We start from the raw sequence: 17,717 nt of genomic DNA, 5'->3' as shown, positions 1-17,717 counted from the left end.
GGAGCCCTACAGTAATCCCCAAACAACCCTGGCTGTTGCCATGACTATAGGCTATTCTCCACAAACTGACAGCAATGCCTCATTGCTAAAGACCACACTTACACAAGTCACTGAACATGGGGAGATTGAGCTGATGCATAGAGCCTTCTCCCCAAGGTTCTGATGTCTCTGGCATAGGAAGGTGCTCTGCAGCTCTCAAAAGAGAAATGTTAACATCACACCAGCCAGAAGCCCTTTATCAATGGTGCACTGCTTCCAAAATATGCTAGTGCAATGGTAGTACAAAGCCTGTGAGAGTAATACACCAATAATTGATTTGACTTAAGGCCCAGCAATGTAAAAGCCCCATGATTTTACATTTCCTGTAAAAGTGAGTAAGCATTTGGTTAGAGCTGAAAGACTTGACTCTTGGTGAGGCACCAGCTCTCAGCTCACCATCCTCTTTCATTTTCCTATCACTGCTAACAAAGCCTTTTCTGCCATTTGAGCATCTGTGAGCACTCTGCTGTGTCTTCATCTACAGACACACCCATGTAGTGCTCCCTGTGGCCTCTGTAGCTACTGTGGTGTTTGAAGAGTCCTTAGATTAACCCCCCCACACTCCTCCCCCATTCCCCTCCCATTGCCAGTGCTCTGCGCTGTCATTTCTAGTTGTTTCCCTGCATCTAATAATAGTTGTGGTGTGCAGTAATTGTTACTTTGCTGTGGTTTCTAATCTCCTTATCCGCCTGACATGTCGTTTCCTAAAACATCTTTCGTATTAGTCGTCTGCTTTGGCATAGTAGTTACAAAGGCATTACTTGGTCCTACAGGGGAACATGGCTTTCTAAGGACAAGCTTCACTTGTATTGTGGAGTAAAGAGGATGGGGGTTGAAGAGATAACTCATGTGACAGAAGAGTTACTTAGTACCTTTCTTCCCCTTTTACATTTGCTTCAGTAGCCTAGTAGGGGGAAGTATGCTCCTGCCTGAGGGAGTTCGACAGTCCCTTCCAATCCCCATGTGCATTCAGCCAAGCGCATACAGTGATTTTAGTCCCCAAGATCTTCTGTCAGATCTTAGTGAGTTTTGTTCTTTTCCAGAGTTTGACTGGAGTGTGAAGCTCTGCAGGGGGTAAGGAATGATGCCCAGCAGAGCACAGAAACCTTCCTGTTTCAGTTTAGGCTGCATTTGGTCTGAAGTTTTAAGAGGACTTAGAGCATATGAAATACTTACTCATTTGGGAAAGCCAGAGACAAATAGACTGTTTCCATTTTCTGTGTAAACCCCTTCCTTGCACCGAAGTGTGACAAAGCACACCGTACTGACCCATGTGCGGTTGTGAGGAAATCTAGGGGGTGTCCCTCCACACATCATTAATAAGAAAAAAATCCCCAATGGTTTTCAAGACAACTTGTTTATTGGTACAGACAGAGTGTAAAGCAGGAAGTAAATATGAGCATTAATAGAAAAATATTTAGCAGGATCATCTGAAAGATTGGGTGTCTCCTAAGAAGTGAGTTAATAGCAGAGAAGGGTTTAGTTTTGGTTATTCATAGACCAGAAACCACATGCTATTCCTCCATTCCATTCACTTGATTTCTATAAAAGTGCGATGTGCGTGGACTTTCATTTGACATCAAAACTTGGAATTTTGTTGTGCTTACTATTTTTTTACTTCATACTTACTATTGAGTAATATTGCTATGTAGGTTACTTATCATCATAAGCATGCATTTTTATATATACTTCTTAATTATCATGTAACAACATGGACAGTACTTGGAAGGGGATGGGAATTCACAGAGTATCTGTGCTTTCATGAACTGTGTTTCCCCTTTTGCTTTTGGAAGTGTCTAGGTCGTTCTGGCCCTTTAATGAGATGTGTAGCTTCTTATTTAAGACTTCTCTAAATGGCTGGCATAAGAAGAAATAAATAATGGGGTCCAGACATACATTTGCAGCAGAGAGTAGCAGAGTGAATTCTTTCACATAGAGCAGGGTTTCCTTTGACTGGCAGCTGTAATGAGATTCCATCTGACTCTTTGTGTAAGGGATTCTGGCAATGTGGTATGGTACAAAGCAGACAAAAAATACAAGCACAATGCTGAATATATTGCGGCTAGATTTCCTTTTGACTGAGATGGAATTCCTTCTGGACTTAAGGTGAGACTTGAAGATTTTCCTTGTTATGGCTGTGTAGAAGATGATTAACAGAAGAAACACAATCCAGAAAATGCTCACGAAGGCATAGTTAGACGCTTTGTGCCACTTGCGCCCCAGCTCATTTTTGAGTTCCATACACTGTATCTTCGTTATCTCCTTGACACTCTGGTTTGTCAGAATGATGTTTGGGACAGCGAGGAGAAGCATGAGCATCCACACAACCACGGACAGCAGTTTGCTGTAGTTCACTGACTGGACAACAGAAGTCAAAAGGGGCTTTACAATTTTATAATACCTGTCAAAGCTGATAAGCCCAAAGAACACAATGCTAACGTACATATTAACATAGAAGATCACTGCAGAGACCCTACATACAAACACATTCACCTGCCAGGGACCAAGGCCTGAGTCACCAAGAACTTTGAAAGGGAAAGTCAGGCCCATCAGAAAGTCAGCGACAACTATGTTCTTGAGATAGATGATAAAACTCTTAGAGCTGGGCACATAAAAGAATATCCATCCCGATATTCCATTGAGGAGGATCCCTGTGATGAAGACCACACAGTACAACACAGGAATGATCTGCTGTGTGATCAGGGTGTTCCGAGAGCAGGGCTGGTTTGGAGGTTCTGTGGTGGTTGAATTGACCATCTTGCAACTTCAGGAGGCAAAGATCTAGATAGAGAAGCAGACTAGTTACTTTAAGGGCAATTTATGGCCCTCAAGTCATTTGTAACTGATAGCTGATAGAGTGAAGGAACGTGAATATGGTGAAACCCACCAAGATTTGGAACCATTTGACTCCCTCTTGTGGAGTTTTTATCTTCATTCAAAAGGAAAGAGTCACTGAGCATGTACTGGACTCTCATTAGCAGAGGGCAGTGTTTTCCTCCCATATAATGGCTTTCTTCTGAAGTCTGAAGAAATACTAATTTGAATATAGGCCGTAAAAGTAACAACTATAAAAACAGTGTATTTAGCCGGGCATCGGTGGCACATGCCTTTAATCCCAGCACTCCAGAGGCAGAGGCAGGCGGATGTCTGTGAGTTCAAGGCCAGCCTGGTCTCCAGAGCGAGTGCCAGGATAGGCTCCAAAGCTACACAGAGAAACCCTGTCTCGAAAAAACCACCACCAACAAAAAACCAGTATATTTTATCTACAATTACTTTTTAATGTGTCAGTCATCTCCCTGTATATTGTTTTGTATAAAGATAAAATTATGAGCTCATAAATTGAGTCTTCATACCACTTTTGAAGAGTTGCTGAGGTGGAGAGATAAAGAAACAAAGATTGCACATGTTTTTGATGTAAAAGAACATCTACACCTATACTTTAGTGGTATTTTTAATATAGGACTATTGAATTCAATTTTTGTTTTAACTTTTTAAGGTATTTATTTATATTTTATGTATATGAGTGTTTTACCTGCCTGCATGTATGTGTACCGTGTGTGTACAGTGCCCAGGGAGGCTGGGAGGTCTTGGATGCCCTGAAACTGGAGTTACAGACAGTTGTGAGCTACCTTTTTGTACCGGGAACCAAACTGGAGTCCTCTGCAAGAGCAGCAAGTGCTCTTAACCTCAGAGCCTTCTCTCCTGCTGAACTGAATGAAGTAAATCTTTTTTGAGTTTTTCTGTATTTCCATTGAAAAAACTGGGTGCAATGTTTCTATAAATTGGAAAATAAAAAAAATCACAAAAGTTCTATAAAAATTCACAGAATGCTTCCCAAACTATCTTCTAGGTTAGACCTGTTTAATGATTTGGAATTAGCCAAAAGTGACTGCTTTTCTAATTAGGTTATTTGTTTTTGTTTTTCGAGGCAGGGTTTCTCTGTGTAGCTCTGGCTGTCCTGGAACTTCCTCTGTAGGCTAGGCTTGGCCTCCAACTCACAGAGATCCATCTGCCTCTGCTTCCTGAGTGCTGGGATTAAAGGCATGCACCACCACAGTCAGGATGGCCTGTTAGGCTTTAATATCACCAGTGTATCCAGAGGGTGCTCTGTAGGAGTAAAATGTTCAACAAACCGTGCAGACAGGGTGAAAAAAGATGTAAAATATCACCATATTTGTATAACATGTTGAAATGACAATCCTGCCCCAAATGATGTGACTTTGATGACCCCCCAGTGGGAATCCTCACCTTCCCTGGGGAGTAGATGGGGGAGGGATGGGGTGTTTGTGGGCACATGGGAGGATGGGAGGAAGAGGTAACTGGGATTAGTATGTAAAGTAAGATTGTTTTATTTAAATAAAATTTATTTTAAAAAGTATTTCATTAAATAAAATATATAACTAATTGCAGTTTACTTTGAAAAAAATATAGGACTCAATAAGACATATTTGTGTTTATTCATTTATATGTATTTGTAACAACAGTGGCTAAAAATGAGGAGGCTAAATTTGGGAGGAGGGATGAGCATAGGGAATTGTGGGAAATGATATAGTAATTAGGTTTTAATTAAAATTTAAAAAGCCAAGACTAGAGCTAGTGAGTTGGTTTGGTGGTTAAGACACTTGCTGCCAAGCCTGCTGACCTGATCCCTGGGGCCTATGTGGTGAAGTAAAGAACTGATTCTGACCTTCGCTTTTGTGCTCCGGCTGTTGTGTCTCATTCAGAAGAGAGAATGTTCTCAATCTTCATATTAGTAGGTTAGTAAATTTAGGGCAGTAAGTAGTTGAGATAATTGTAAGATAAATGTGTAATCTGGGAATACCAGGCATGAATTACAGCTCTCAAAAGACTTGCATCTAATCCATGATTGTGGGAAAGAGAGATTGTGGAGGACAGTGTGTTCCTTTGGTTACAGATGTCTCTTGTTTATGTTGCTGGTGCCTGACAGCATGTTTTGTACATAGTGAGTGACAGACGATGCCAGTAAAATAAGGAAATGTGAGAAGGGGGGAGTTGTAACCATGGAATATAAAATTCAGTTGTATTCCATATAAAATAGAACCAGTTGTGTACTGCTTCCTTTAAAGGAATATCTTTTATTCCCGTGTATTTTCCTTTCTTGTATCTTATGATAAAGTTAGAAATACATCTTGTTACTTGATTCTGCTAGGATATTATCTCCTGTGGAAGAAAAATGACTTAAAGTTACTTCCTCTGTAGAAGCTTTTATTATCTTCCCCCTCAAGCCACAGCTTGGCTCTGCAAATGAGGTTGCTGCCATGTTGGACTCTTAAGTACTTACACATATATTATGACTTCATATTTTGCTAGTAAAGTTTATATTACTCTAAAGGTACCTGAGATGACTGACTTACAATAAGAATAGAGTCACTTTGGTTTATAGTTTGGGAGGTTCCAGGTCATGGTTATTGGGCCTGTTGATCTGGACCTATGACTGGGCGAAGAAGGGAAGAAAAAGGAGAGACTAAGATCCCCATTGACACCTTCAAGAATGGGGGCCTTTGCTGGCTAATAGACCTTGACATATATACATCAACCTTTTCCCAGAACCTTCTAATAGCGTCACTCTGGGGACACATCTTGAACACATGGCCTTTTAGGGACATTCAGCATCCAAGGCATAGTTGATATTAGGTGATTAGTGACAATGAACATGTTTTCTATTTTTTCATTGTTTTCCGTGACAAAAATCTAATCTAGTCAGTTACTTGCCCCCCCAGTAGATGAATCTTTGTCTAAAAGGCAGATTCACAGAGCTTGAGTGAATTCATACTGCTGTTATTCCTGGCTTTAATTTGGTGTCTTCAGCCACCATCCTTTTAGCTACAATGGTACAGTATTCATGGCAGACACTCTTTTATTTGTGGGATCATTCTGAGGTTGTAGATACAGTTTTGAAGAAGAGAGAGTTAAACTGCATGGTATATAATTATGTAGTGAAATAGATTCCCTGAAATGATTTAATGAGAGCCCAATTCTTTTCCTTTTAGTTTATAGAAGTGAGTATAAATAGAACAGTAACATATTTCCCTGAAATGATTTCATGAGAGACACAATTCCCTTCTTTGTAGATATTTGTTTAAAGTATTTTGTTTAAAGTATTTGTTCCTGTTGTCTTGGAACTTACATGGATGTGTGAGTTGTAGTATGTCTGGTTGTGGACCCTCCACCCTATGGCAGAAAAAAGTGGCAATTCTAAGTTCCTGTCGGTGCAGAGAACCTGTGCTCACACTTGGAGACAGTGCCTTTCTGGACTCTCCCTTTGACTTGACTGGGAGGGGTTGGCTTGAATCAAGTGGCCTTGGTAATGGAATGAGAATGAGTATCTGAGATTTGGTCTTTCCCCACATACTTGGCAGGTCTCCAGTGGTTCAGGTAAACATCTGTTTGGGGATGGAATGATCTGAGACCTGCTGGTGGAGATGTCTTCTTTTCCTTTGCCCTATGTTAATATAACAAAGGCTCACACCAGGCACATCTCATCTTACTATAAATTGTAAAACATTATTGATAACAGATTTAAAGCTCTTAAACATTAAATTTTTTTATATTGTGTGGGATACAGCTGTGGGTGTAGCTGCTAGCTCAAGTGTGTGTAGCCTTTCTGTAGGATGGATCAGTGATTAACTTCAAAGTGTGTGGCAGTATCTAGGAAGACATCTGTGAAAAGTAAAGTCAGTTCCATATTGAGACAAAAGGTTAGGACTATCTGTTGTATAAGAAATAGACAGGGTCACACGCTATCACACTCTGGGCTAATTACAGATCGTTACCACCCCTCCCCTCCAAATCTAATCCCCTAGCTTCTTTCCTAGCTTTGCAGCAGAGCACCTGCTAAGGCCTCCCTCTACTTTCTTCCCTCCTCTCTAGTCCATCATACAAATCTAACCTCTCTCTCACTACTCATGGCTTTACCCCAGCCCCCAACTGAAGCAAGCAGTTAAGGTCTTGCTGGGAAACCACAGGCCGTTCCAGCCTGGGAAGCAAGTTGGCTAACTGCAGATCTTCGCCTTTCTCTCCATCCCTCTGTGTCCAGTCTCCTAGTCTAATGTCCAGAACTCTAGCAGACCTTCTGTTGTGGCCTCACCTCACGCTCTGTCACTAGTCCCAGGATACTAAGCAGATCCTGGTGTAAAACCCTGCTTTCTTCTCTCCTGTGGATCCCCTTAGCCCCACATCCCATCCCCATTCTGAAGTGTCAGCTGTCAATACCCAGACACACATTGTACTAGGAATCCCCAGTGCCCATACCTATCAGGACCCCAGAAGCATTTCCTACAGGCAACACACAGCCACCACACTCTTAAGAACCAGAGAGGAAACAGAAACCAAGGAACAAAACACCCATCCAACAAAGACAGGGCCAGACAAAAGAAGCACCAAGAATTACAGTCTTCCCATCCCAGATGCCTAGACGCCAGTGTATAAATACAGTAAGTAAAAGCCAAGACAGTATGTCTCCACAAGAGCCCAGGAGCCGTACCACAGCAGGCCCTGAATATTCCAGCATAGCTGAAGTACAAGGAAGAGACCTTAAAACAGTGTTTATGGATATGATTGGGGACCTTAAAGAAGAAATAAATAAATCCCTTAGAGAAATCTATGAAAACACAAACAGTGGAAGGAAATGAGTAGGATAATTCAAGACCTGAAAGTGGAAATATAATAAAGAAATCCTATACCGTGGGAAATCAGAAAATGAAAAGTTTAGGAACTTGAACAGCAGGCAAGCTTCACCAGCAGAATACAGGAGATGGAAGAGAGGATTCCAGGCATTGAAGACATGATAGAAGAAATAGATAGATTATCCAAAGAAAATGTTAAATCTCAAAAACTCCTAGCACAAAACATCCAGGAAATCTGGGGCACTGTGAAGAGACTAAATCTAGGAATAATAGGAATAGAGGAAGGAAAAGAAACCAAGGTCAAAGGCACAGAAAATATTTTCCACAAAATCATTGAAGAAAATTTCCCTAACCTAAAGAAGGAGCTGCCTATTAAGTTACAAGAAGCATTGAACACGGAGAAGTCTAGCTGGTGCCTACATAGAGCCTTCACTGCTATTCTGTGGTGTCTTTGGTTTCGGGAGGTACTACACATGTTACCAAAGGAGAAATGTAAACACCAACCAAGTCACAACCCTTTTATCTGCAGTGGTGTCCTGCCTCCCAGATATGCTAGTGCAATGGTGGCACAAAGCTTATGGGAGTAATTAACCAATATTTGCCTTAAGGCCTACTCTAAGAGATGGAACCTATACCTAACAATGTTGGTGTAACCAAGAACCTGAGACTAGATAGCCCATGGACCTACAGTGAAACTAAATAATTCTGGTCTAAAAAAAGGAAATGAAATAGTGATAAAATGACTCCTAATGATATTCTGTTATACTCATTGATCAGCACCTTGTTCAGCCATCATCAGAGAAGCCTTCTGTAGGAGATCTCTCTCTCTCTCTCATTCTCTCTCTCTCTCTCTCTCTCTCTCTCTCTCTCTCTCTCTCTCACACACACTCACACACACACACACACACACACACACACACACACACACACACACACACACACACGGGAATACTCATCCCTAAATGGAATGTCTCCATCAAGGGAGGGACCTTAAGAGCTCAGAGAACCTGACAGAAGAAGAGGTGGTGGAACAGTGAGAGCCATATCGGATGAAGGACACAAAGAAAAAAGGTACTCTAAATAAGCATGATCAATGCTTATATGAACTCACAGAGACTGAAGCAGCATACCCAGGGCCTGCACAGGTCTACTCCAGGTCCTCTGCATATATATAGCTCCCAGTTTAGTGTGTTTATAGGATTCCTGAGTGCATGAATGAATGGGTCCTGGACTCCCGTGCCTTCTCTTGGGCTCTTTCCTTCTGCTTGGTTGTCTTTTCTAACTCTGATGTGATAGTTTTTTTTTAATCTTATGATGTAATAGGCTTTTAAAAATCTTATTATATTTTGTTTTGTTGTATTATTATCCCTTAGAAGCCTGTTTGTTTTCCAGTGAGAGACAAAACAGGAGTGGGTCTGGATGGGGCAGAACTGGGAGGAGTAGAGGAAGAGAAAGCATAATTAGGGTTATGTGAAAACTATTTATTTTCAATGAAAGGAAGAAGAAAGAAATAGACAAGATGACAAAAAGGCACATTATTTTGATCGTCCAGTGACTGAGCAGTCTCCCTCTTGTCTTTAGAAGATGATTTGGTGTCCTGATAATGGGAGGACAACTAGAGCTTCAAGTCTCCTCACACCTAAAGGAAATGGTCATACCTTGGTGTTAACTATTAAGTTATGTGTTAACTATTAAGTTAACTATTAAGTGATGTGAAATAAGAGCACAATGAATGAGAAAGACACTGCTGACCCCACACTGCTGCTTTCTCTGCCATTGCCCTTCACCTAGTTGATTCACCTCTTCTTACTGACTTATTTTAGCCTCCAGAAGAGAGAGAATGAAGCTATATAGTCTACAAAATGGCAACAGAGGAAAATCTTGAAAAATAAAGAATACCATCATTAAACCTGTGATTTCCTGGTAAAAATAATGAATTATTAAATAAACCTGTATCCTAAACTCTTCATGGCCAATACACTCAACATAGTTGCTCAGTTTTCCACAAGAGTGTTGACAACTAAGAGTTAATATGATTAAAAACAATAAACACACATGTTGAAATATGTCACAGTTGTGCAGTATTGCCAACGTGTATTCTTGGCAATACTTAGAGTGATAGCTCAGCACAGCAATAAAGAGAAAACACTGCTTACATGATAGCATAGATGTGTACAATTCTAAATTTTCTAAAGAGCATTTTCTTTCCTTTGATTTCTCTCTTTCAATAACATGTCTCTTTCCTTTGGTGTCATTATTCTAAGTGGTTTCAAGGAATTTTATGTCTTTAGATACTTTATAATACTATTTTAAACATATTTTAAATGAGTTAATTGAATTTTATACCTCTTAAGTCTGCTCCCAGTTTTCTAGCCTTTCTGGGTGATATTTTGGAACTCACAACTCGACCTTTGTCCCTACTTGTTTGCCCAATATTGTGCTTCCTAAGGGTTATAAACGGTCATTTTTGCTTCTGAGGCACAGACAGTGGAATGTAGCAAGTGACTTCAGGGAAGAGACTTGGTTTGCCTTGCCATACTTCTCTTTCTCAGAAAGTTCTCTACTTGGCTGCCTGCTGGACTCTGAAAGTAGATTTTCTAGTCACACTCCACACTCCTCATGGTTTCCTTGTGCCTTCTCTAGTTCAGTCAGTGGGAAGCTTCTTTGCCAGGATCCTGAGATCATCCATTCATTTGCTTACAAAAGACATCAAACCGTGTTTGCAGGGCACTCTGAACACTATCACTCTCAGAGAACTCCAAGCTAAGCTAGGTAGCTGAACAGAGTAGTACTTTAGAGTATAAGGGCCCCAATGAAGGAGGAAGAAATATGTGGCCCCAGGAAATATGATATCATTTATGACGGGTTTTCTGTGTGATAACAAATATTGGCACGTGAACTGACTGTATCAGCATGCATATTGCTGCAGAGAATAGTCTGGGATTAGGCATCAAGACACAAGAGATGATAGGACAGTAGGGACATGGGTTACCTAAATATTTGGGTAAAACCTTGCCTAGGAATCACTATGAACTATCTATAATCTCACAGATTAGGAAGCTAGTGCTTATAGTGATTGAGTTACCAGGTTAGATAGGGAAGGTTATGCCCATCCAAATGCTATTTAAACTTAGACCTGTTAATTGCCATACTTCAGAGACAGTTTGGGGGCATATTACATGTGTGCATATGTGTGTGTGCATGTTTGTGCATGTGTGTGCATGCACATGGTGACCTTCAGCTTTCTGGAGTCCTTTCAGGAGTCAGCCTTTTCTTTTCTTTCTTTTTCTTTTTTCTTTTTTGGAAAGACATGTATTTGCATTCATAAATGTGTTGGCTGTTTTTGTGTTTCTGCTTTAAAGTTCTGCAAGGTATTGCCTTCAGTTCCTCTCATCATCCTCCAGGCACTACTATACAGAAAGCCTCCCTCTTTTTTTGCCATCTTCTAAAACTATCTGCTACAGATGTCCTGTTAACCTTGATTTTGATTCTGCTCCCATCTTACATGCTGATGTCTTAGACTCTGCTGCAGGAGAAACTCAGAGCTGCTACACAAACTGGGAGGCTACATGGATCCCCTCAGCTCCCTGGCAGAGGAAGCCCAACTGGCTGCTGCTACTCAGCATTGGTCATTTTTCTGTGTTGGTAGATGTGAGCCCTGGATAGGCCTAACTTGACTTGTCTAGCTCTTGGTCACTGTGGCCTTCCAGCTCAGTGATTCACATCTCTTGTCACGGGGAACTGTGATTTAGCTCTCTCTTGAGAAATACCTGTGTGCTCTCAGGCTGATTTTCAGACCCTTAAGAACTTACACTTCCCCCAAGTATAAATTTCCTTCTAGTCCAGACTTCAAAATTCAGGAAGAAAAACTGTTCACAGTCAACCTTTGATTATGTGCGAGACAATCAAAGGATAGGAACCAGATTAGTAAGGACAATAAACAGATAATGTCCAAGCCTAGTGTTGTAATTCTAACCACTTCCCCAAACACAGTTAGTGGAACTTGCAAGAACATGAAAGTCTGCCACATCCGGCCCATCTGCAAATTTTCTGTGTTGAGTGTCTTGTGATCATGGCTGCCAACCATGGGAGATGCTAGTGGAGGAGGGCAGGGTGTGGGAATGCCGGCCCTTGGAGCATGGCCCTGCTGTCCTCTGAATATGAAGCTCTGTAGCTGCAGTTCTCAAGTAGGCGTTGCATATCAGATATTTATGTTAGGATTCATCACAGTAGCAAAAATACAGCTATTTAGCATCAACAAAACAATTTTATAGTTGGGGTTGCCACAACATGAGGAATTGTATTAAAGGGTCACAGCATTAGGAAGGTTGAGAACCACTGCTTTGGAGGTTGTAAAATGGCAATACACTGCTGTCCTCTACGCCACAAATCATATCTGGATAGCCTTGGTGGTGCTTTGGTAAAATTTAGCTTGTTGCTTTTATGCTAGTTAGTGCTTCTGAGGCTCGGACTAAACAATTTTGGGGGTCTAGCTCCCTGTTTTTTTTTATTTAAATTAATTTTTATTTAAATTAAAAACAATCTTAGTTTACATACCAATCCCAGATCCCTCTCCCTCCCATCCTCTTATTCCTCCTACCAGTCCTCCTATCCCACACCCCATCCACTCCTCAGGAGGGTGAGGCCTCCTATGGGGGATCATTGAAGTTTGTCATATCATTTGGGGCAGGACTTAGGCTGCCTATGTGTCTAGCTCCCTGTTGCTAGACTGTTTTGTGCATTGTTACAGAGCAGCTGCAGTCCTGGTCTCTGTCCACTAGGTGACAGTAGTACTCTGTGGTTTTCTTCAGACAGGGCAATAACTGCTAAATGTCTTATTGGTAGATGGATATGTTTTTCTGATTCAAGAAGATAATTTAGCTGTCTTTTTGGTACCAAACCTAAGTGTATATAGAATACATCATTATCACTAAAGATGGGCACACAATTTTACTGCTCTGTTGGAACAGCGGGCAGACTATCCAACATAATGATTTAATGAACGCCTACATGGGAGGTACAGTGAGTTTTTGTTAGAAGTGTGGCTTAAGTCCTTAATAGGTTTCATATTGTAATAAACGCCAATGTGCCTCTGTCTATCAGAGGTTGCATCTCTCAACTGAGAACACAGAAGCTGCCTCATAGGGTTGCTGTTTGTGTAAGCATCAAACACCTGGTACCTGGCAGTGTGTGAATCAGTGGGAACATCTCAGTGGGTGAGTAAGCTAACAACAGAATAAGCAGAAGCCTCTGGAAGGCTTTGTCTCCCAGACTCCTGATTTCTCTTGCTTCTGCATATTTATTTAGGTTGGCATTCTTTTGCACTGAGATACAGGGTTGTGGGAAGCACAGGAGACCCTTTGTCCAGTGCCCTGAGCTTACCTGGGTGTATAGCCCAGCACTTTCCACCCCACCAATCCCCGGGCAGGGGTGATGGGAGTCTTCACTTCTGATGACACGTCCATTCTTGTTACAGGAAAGTAGCACTCAGGAGTTAGGGTGAAATGCTTTATGCTTTTAGGGCTTATTAGGGCTCTGTGCTTTTATTCAGCAGTCAGTGCTAGCCTAGCCTTTGATGAGACTGTTTCGAAGCTGTGTAGTCTTTTCTTCAGAGGCCTTAGATCTGATTACTTTCTCTAGAACTACGAGGCTAAGCATCCTGGATTTCTGATTTTTTTTCCCCTCCCAGAAATATTGTTTTTGGAACACAGGGCTCTATTCTCTAGAGCCATGCAAGGAAATGATTCTCTGACCTCTTTTGGCCCCAGAAAGATGGCATTTGCATTTCTCAGTTATGCAGTTGCACCCTGACTTTCCAGTCATGGTACTTAAGCCATCCGTGGATATCCTTTGGTTATATGGGGAGAAAACAGATTTCTCTTTCTGAGAAAGCAATAGCGTAGCTTTCATTCTCGATACATGGCAATCACTGACTGTATGTTTGTTTAAGATTCAGGATTAGATAGCCAAAGGGAAAGAGTATAAATGCCCAGGACTGACTGTTAGTGGGAATGGAAACAGTGCACAGACAAGGTTCCCATATACTTTTAACCCTGGGGTGTTGTGGTGTTGTTCTCTCTCTCTCTCTCTCTCTCTCTCTCTCTCTCTCTCTCTCTCTCTCTCTCTCTCTCTCTCTTTCTCTCTCTCTGTTGAAAGGAGGGATCAGTGACCTCTGATTTTAATGGTTTATATTATGACACTAGCTTGTAAATTAAGCAATGCTTAAACAAATGCTTTACTAAGTATATCATGTGATTAGAGAACAACCATACTTTTTTTAAAATTTGTAGAATTGAGGTGGGGAAGGTACATCTGCCTGAAACTTAAAGGAGGTGCTAGGGTGCACCTAATTTAAGACTGACATCCTTGACCTACAGACTAGGATTCACTGAAGAAATAGAGATCTTTCCCCAGTGTTCATATAACTCACCTCTCCAGTAGATTTCAATTGGATCAAACAGTCTTCATCTTGCTATGCTCCATGGCAGCTGTCAGGTGCTATTTCACCATTGCCTTGATAAAGTGTTTGTGTGTGAAAATGCTGATAAGCCCTCTTCTGTTGGTAGCGATAGCTGTAGCATCTATTTTATGCTTATGATTCCCTTGAACACTTTTTTGGGGTGCGGGTATATGTATTCATGTATAGGCATGTGTGCATCTGTGTGTGTGTGTGTGTGTGTGTGTGTGTGTGTGTAGGCATGTGTGTGCTCATGTGCCAGAGGATGACATGCAGTGTCTTCCTCTCATTTGAACTTAGAGCTCACTGATTTGGTCAGCTTGCCCCTGGGTAGCTTGTTTAGCCTTTTAAACACCAGGATTATATGGAGGCTGCCATGCCCACCCTGTCTGTGTGAGTGTGGGGGATCTGAACTCAGCTCTTCCTGATTGTATGGCCCTTTACTGACTGAGTCATTATCCCTGCCTTTCTTCAGATTTTGTGAAACTAGCCAGAAAAGGGTTTCTGTTTTCTTTTCTAATTTTTTTTAAAATATGTGTTTTGTAGTAAGGGTTTCCTGTACTTACTTCCTTCACATTTTTCTTCTGATGTTAAAGCTTTCTTTTATATTTTGAGGACCTTGCTTTGCCTAGGTACTCAAGATATAAATCTTTACCCTCAAGGTATTAATGTTTCCAAAGTCTGCGCTCTTACTCAGAGTAGAAAACCTAGAGATCCAAAATGGTGTGTGCAAGTCTGCCACACATGCCACAGTGTGTCTAAGGAGGTCAGGGGACAACTTGCTGACTTGCCTCCTGGGAGAGAACTTAGATCTTGGGCATAGCAGCAAGTGCCTTTACGTGCTGAACCAGATTCCCAGTCTGAAATAATAAAATTCTCTCTTTAAAAACTTTTAAAAATTTACATGTATGGGTGTTTTACCTTTGCACATGTCTGTATATCATGTGTGTGCCTGGTACCCATGGAGTTCAGAAGAGTGTGTCAGATTCCATGGAACTGAAGTTAAAGATGGTCGTCAAGTTGCCATGTCAGTGCTAGGAATTGAACCTAGGTCCTCTCTGGAAGAGCAGCCAGTATTCTTAACCAGTGAGCCATCTCTCCAGCCCCGAGTATAGAATTTTTATAAACACTTTTATCATAGATAATTTCATGAGGTCTGGCTACCAGGACTTAGTGCCTAGTTTAACTGCTTAACCCAAGGTATTATAGAAGAAAAAACAGATACATCTGATGTATATCTTCAATCATTATGAATTTTAGGGAGCTTTTCCTCCATTGGCAGTGCTGGGAGTGCTAAAAGTTAAGTCTCTTATAAACCTCTAACTTCAGTCAATTGTGTTGGAGTAAGTTACTCTGCCCTAGTCTGTTTGTCTAAACAAACTAGTTTAAAAAGCCCTCAATGAGTTTTTAAACATTTCTCACATGCTCTTTTTCTGGTTAGTTTTGAAAGGTTCATCCAAATTAGGCAACCAGCTTCCAGCTTCATGACTAGTCTTATTGACCCCTGTGTTTCCTGCGGGTGCCTATCCTCCAGTGAACCAGGCTTGCCTTGCTATTTCCACTTTGTCCCACCTTCAGGCAGACCAAAGAACAGCATCTCCCAAAGCTCTCTGTGAAAAACCACTGAGTCCCTCAGTCCCAAGACCACTTTCTGCTATTATCCGTGCACCAAGAGCAAACTTGGTCCCATGTGCAGTGTCTAAGAGGTATGAGGCCTCAGCCCCTGGGGTCACTGAGGTCCCCTGAGATGCAGATATCCCATGACCCTCAGCTCTTCCGAATACTGCATTATTTGAAATCATTTTAATGTCATTTATAAAGCAAAATTTCCCTTCCTTGCAAAGATATTCTGTTGATACCAATTATTAGTCAGTGCCCTTGATGTTGAGAATAGGGCAACAGACGGCTCTGATATAGTCCCTGCCTGCTTGGAGCTCAGAGTTTTGTGGCCCTGGTCTATTGTGGCATTCCCTTCTCTCTTCCTGTGTCCCTTTAGTTTACTCTATAACTCTGGGTCATTCGGTCTGTGTCTTGAGAGGTCAAGGAGCCTCTGGTTACTGCTGTGTCTTGGCCTGTCCTTTGTACTCACCATATTCTATCTATAGCCATAGCTGCCTTTCTTTGAAAAGTACTTCATATTGTACACACAGAAAATGGCTTTTCTGTTCAGTGGGCTATCCATTAACTTATATAATATAAACTGAAGCATACCAGAAAGAGCCCAGGGCCACCCAGCATGTGAGCCCTGCCAGCCCTCCGGCATCTTATTCCTCATCTTCCATCTTCCACTCAGAGGCAGTCCTGTTCTGAATCTTGTGTTTCTTCTCCCTTTTTAAAATACATTATCTCAACTTTGTATGTTCATGACTACCTTTGTAAGAACTGTTCAGGACTTTTAAAAACATAGTTTTAAGGCTTAAAAATTAATACTCAGTGTTTTCTCAAGTTGATCACCTTGGAATGTGAATTGTAACTATTTGGTAAGAATAGGCCTTTACCTATCCTATGGTGGAATATTTTAACTTCTATGGGAGACTGCAACATTTTTGCTTATGTGTGTCAGGAACTATGAGCCAGTGGGTCATTGAAGTACTGTTAATAATAGCAAAAATACAGAATGAGTTTCGATAACTGACAAGGGGGTGAATGGAATAAAACAATTGTTTTCTGCAGTAATTAGGAAGATTGATGCAATCCTCATTTAGTTGAAGGGGAAAAATGTAGAAAGCTTGAATAGATGACTCCAAGTGTGCATCTACTGTTTACTAGAACCAAGAGTGGAATTAAGGTTGTTGATGTTTTAAAGCCTTAATTAGTTGGCGATACTGTGTTCAGCTAAAATAATCCTATTTTCTGGTTTGTTCTGTATGGTAACCCTGCAAATGAATCATAGCAGTAATGCGAATGTTGGATAATCTAGAATGTCCCAACTGTATGCAGGAGGTAGACCGATAAGAGAAATTTGGTTATTGAGCACATCCCCATAGGTGGCATCCAGAGCCCCTGTTTCAGCTCTGTTCTTCTGTCCTCAAGAGTCCCTGCTGCATCTAACCTGCATGTGCTCACTTGGTGGAGGTAACCTGGTAAACATGGCCTGCCCGTCTGTGTTAAATTCCTTGGCCTGAGGAATCCCCACTGTTCTCCTGGTGATTGGAAGAAACCCCTACTCTGCCATGTGTGAGTTTGGCCAGGCTATACAGGGCAAGTGAGGCATAGCTCTTGAAAGCCACTGACACAGTGGACCTGTGGAAGAGTGCAGTATGGGGCAGGGAGAAAAACCAAGGGAGTAGATAGATACTTGATACCTTGGGTAAACCAGTAAGTCGTTCTTTTAGGTGGAGTTTATTAGCTATTTAGTTGTTTTTGGTCCTGTAAACAACAATTAAAAATAATAGCAAAAATTTAACTTCCTAGCTCCCTTCTTAAGGTTCTGTCTGTCATTTTGTGGCAGGCTGAATGGAGCGAATGTATGTTTTCAGTCTGTCTCAAATGTCTGAAGGTTTCAGGTCCCTGAGAACTGATAAGGGGCTATGTCAGGGTCTTGTTGCAAGGATGATTGCCTAAGTTTGTCAGAC

The 17,717-nt window shown here is 41.4% G+C and overlaps 2 protein-coding genes across 3 annotated transcripts in view; one reads left to right on the top strand and one right to left on the bottom strand.

Annotated features, from left to right (window-relative positions):
• The window catches only part of Med12l (mediator complex subunit 12L), a 320,970-nt gene that overhangs the window by 113,087 nt on the left and 190,166 nt on the right, over positions 1 to 17,717 (top strand). The window lies entirely within an intron of this gene.
• Positions 1,413 to 17,717, bottom strand: part of P2ry14 (purinergic receptor P2Y14) — a 46,219-nt gene continuing 29,914 nt past the window's right edge. For both annotated transcript variants that reach the window (XM_027391668.2, XM_027391669.2), the window contains exon 2: positions 1,413 to 2,820. In XM_027391668.2, the coding sequence (XP_027247469.1) occupies positions 1,780 to 2,796 (1,017 nt within the window). In that variant the 5' untranslated portion in view covers positions 2,797 to 2,820 and the 3' untranslated portion in view covers positions 1,413 to 1,779. The remainder of the gene's footprint in view (positions 2,821 to 17,717) is intronic.

The sequence above is a fragment of the Cricetulus griseus genome (assembly GCF_003668045.3).
Source record: "Cricetulus griseus strain 17A/GY chromosome 1 unlocalized genomic scaffold, alternate assembly CriGri-PICRH-1.0 chr1_0, whole genome shotgun sequence".
In the NCBI taxonomy this organism is placed as follows: Eukaryota; Metazoa; Chordata; class Mammalia; order Rodentia; family Cricetidae; genus Cricetulus; species Cricetulus griseus.
Note: the sequence above shows the minus strand (reverse complement) of the source record. Positions and strands in the feature narration are given on the sequence as shown.